We start from the raw sequence: 2963 nt of genomic DNA, 5'->3' as shown, positions 1-2963 counted from the left end.
ATCAGGAAATATCAAATATCACAAAGAAACATTTGTTATGAGTGCAAGGACATGTCATGTGAATGTGAGGTTCACTGCTCAGTTTGGTTTCAAAGGACAAAAAAGAGCACTGGTTTTGTACTTTGGTACTACAAACTAGCTCATCCTGAGGAGGGAGGTGATAAAAACCTATACAGATCTAGCTTGTCACACCTGAAACATTGTGTGTACATATGAGGAATGGTTCAGAGGGAAAAAGGCAGCTAAAGGATGGGACCAGCTGACATTCAACTCTGGATAAGGCAGGGGGAGGGACATTCAGCGAGTAGGGAAGGCTGACACAAAGTTGCTTTTATTTTAATGATCATACAGTTATTTCTCAGCAAAGAGCAAACTCAAGTCAGGAGAATGGCAAACAGATGGAAGTTTCCAGGATTATGGAAATATTACAAAGATCTTAAAATTGGTTTGAATTTTCTTAAAACTATGTTTCAGAATGGTGTATCAACCCTAACCTTTTGGCTTTTTTTCCCTGTTTAAGCAAAAACAAACAAACAAACAAACAAACAAACAACAAAAAACAGATCTGTGTTATAGATTTTGGAAAGTCTCCCTGGATTAAGTCATTTTTATCCCAGGGGAAGTCCAGCGATTCCATATCTTTCAATGTCCCTCCTGTTCCATTGATTGATCTCTTATTCTTTCATTCCCTTAAAACTTAGTCATTATCTACTATGCGCCAGGCATTGCAAAAATGCACTAGGGATATTAAATAAATAAAGCAAAATTTCTGTTTTTGAGTTACTCCCAAGGTCACTTTCCATCTCACTCTCCTGGAAATCAGCCATACCAAAGCCTTGTTAGCCTCCAAGGACCTTCCTCTAGTTCCAATGACTGGGAAATGGTCAAAGTGTGGGCTGCGAGCTTAGTTGTATAAACAGCATGTTGCTACGGAGAGTTCACAGGTCCGGGATTACAAGGGTTGGGTTTGGGTGAACTTGTGCATATAAAATGGTCAAGCCTTGGGTACCATCAGATCTGGTTAGAAACCTTGCTGTGTCATTTAATGTGAACTTGGGTCAGTTAGTTAACTCTACTGGACTTGGTTTCTTCATCTGCCACTTTAATGATATAAATCTACCTTAGGGTGACTTTAATTTTAAATTATACCAATATATGTAAATTGCTTAGTGCAATGCCTGGCACATGGTAATTATTTGATAAATGGTGACTATTATTTTTTCTCTGGACTTTTGATTTCCTAACTGAAAAATGACAAATGATCCTGAGATCCAACCCAACTATTAAGTTTTTTGATGAGGACAATCCTCCCTCTTCCCATCCCAAACCAGGGATCTTAGTGTCTCAGAGACTCTCCTTTTCCTCTCCCCCAAGGACCAAGGGCAAGATGGGATTCCTTACGTTATTTTGTATTCTTCAACGCAGGCTATGTTGCATTCTATTTTAAGCTTGTAGTTGTTAAGGTTGCCATTACATCCGGAGAAGACAAAACTTTCACATCTTTTGGAGGTTTGGTTGTAGAAATATCTAAAATGAATTTCAAAGCAGCTGCCAGCATCCATATCCATTTTGCAGGGATCTGCACGAGAGGTTCCCATTGAGTTAGGGAGAATTAGTTAGGACGCAGCCAGAGATCTTGCTTACAGGGCCCTTAAAAATTCCTCACATTAGTTTGGAAGTGGGTGGTAAGTGATTGAGTGACGACCAAGGGCATACATTTGCTAAGTGGCTGGGCCAGGATTTGGGGTGTCTGACTCACAGTGTAGACTGTGCCACCTCCCCATGCTCAAGAAGCACCAAGCCTGTACACATTACCTGTGGAAGAAAGCTTCATTATCTTTCACGTCTACATTGTAAGCTTCTGTAAATAGGGACCATAGGTTCAAGTGTTCTCTATGCACCCAGAACCCAGATATTGAAAATGCCTCAGTTTGCTCAGTTTCCAATCCCCCTTTACTCTCCTCTCAATACATATTCTTAAATGGTCTGCGACCTTTGAAATTTGTCACAAAACCCCTAATTTAAAATACTTCTTGTCCTTTGGACTGCCTACAAAAGACAGCTCCATCTGGAAAGGACTTACTTGCATCATCGTTTGTTTTTTCTCATCAGACATCCACAAGATCCCTAGAGTAAGTAATGTCCATAGTCAAAGGACTAAGAGTTTATGGGTCTTAGCACAAAAGGAGGACCTTCTTGGACCAGCGGGATATCACTTTTTTTTTTGACACTTTTTCCCTCATTCATAATTGGTCTTTGCATTTATATTCTGCTTTAAGTTCATACCTTTGAGGTCTCCACATATCATTTCAGCAAGTTTAACAACACCACCCATTAATGGGGTAGTCAGCAAGAGGAAGATGAAGAGCCCTAGGAGAAATCCCAACTCAGCAGACTTCATGATGCAGCAAGTAGGAGGTAGGAAAGTCTTGGTATCAACTGATGTTATATTTTGGGCTTGATACTTGAGATGGCTGAGCCCACTTACCCCAGGGGCCAGGACTGGGCATTACTAGGCATTGAGTTGAACAGTGAATGCTTGGGTGCCCAGCCATGAAGCTGAAGGTCCCAGGCCAGTTAAACTGATAGTGAGTCCCATGTTCATCTAAATACCATTGAAATGAAAGGATAAGAGCTTCTAGCATACGTTTAACCACGGAGGATAGAATGATTAAAGAATTAAAAAAGGATTGCTTCCTTCTTCTCTTCAACCTTCCACAACAAGGAAGAGACTGATTCTAGTGAACAGAAAGAATTTAATAAGAACAGTAGTAATAATGATAGTAACTAACCCCTATGGTACTTCCTTCATGCTAGGCACTATTATCTATCCATCTGCACAAAATCATTAAATTTCAAAAAAAGCACAAGCACTCACGAGTTAGGTGCAATTATCATCATCACAGATGAAGAAGTGGAGACTGAGGTTAGGTTATATGTGCAAGGTCACTCATCTATTATGT

General features: G+C 40.1%; 1 protein-coding gene across 1 annotated transcript; it reads right to left on the bottom strand.

Moving 5' to 3' along the window:
• Nucleotides 1-1397: 1397 nt before the first annotated feature.
• On the bottom strand, nt 1398-2401 carry SPINT4 (serine peptidase inhibitor, Kunitz type 4). The gene is made up of 2 exons (XM_027623895.1): nt 2287-2401; nt 1398-1579 (listed from the first exon to the last, which is right to left on the bottom strand). The coding sequence occupies exons 1-2, from the start codon at nt 2399-2401 to the stop codon at nt 1398-1400; spliced, it is 297 nt and encodes a 98-aa protein (XP_027479696.1).
• Nucleotides 2402-2963: the final 562 nt, after the last annotated feature.

Source organism: Zalophus californianus, chromosome 8, assembly GCF_009762305.2.
Source record: "Zalophus californianus isolate mZalCal1 chromosome 8, mZalCal1.pri.v2, whole genome shotgun sequence".
Taxonomy (NCBI): domain Eukaryota; kingdom Metazoa; phylum Chordata; class Mammalia; order Carnivora; family Otariidae; genus Zalophus; species Zalophus californianus.
This window is presented reverse-complemented; position numbering and strand designations above follow the sequence as displayed.

What these genes read in the sequence shown, in the direction of transcription:
- SPINT4 (XM_027623895.1), bottom strand. Translation starts at nt 2,401, where the DNA reads ATGAAGTCTGCTGAGTTGGGATTTCTCCTAGGGCTCTTCATCTTCCTC. An exon ending in GATATGTGGAGACCTCAAAG is followed by an intron (nt 1,580 to 2,286) that starts GTATGAACTTAA and finishes CCTCTCGTGCAG; the next exon opens with ATCCCTGCAAAATGGATATG.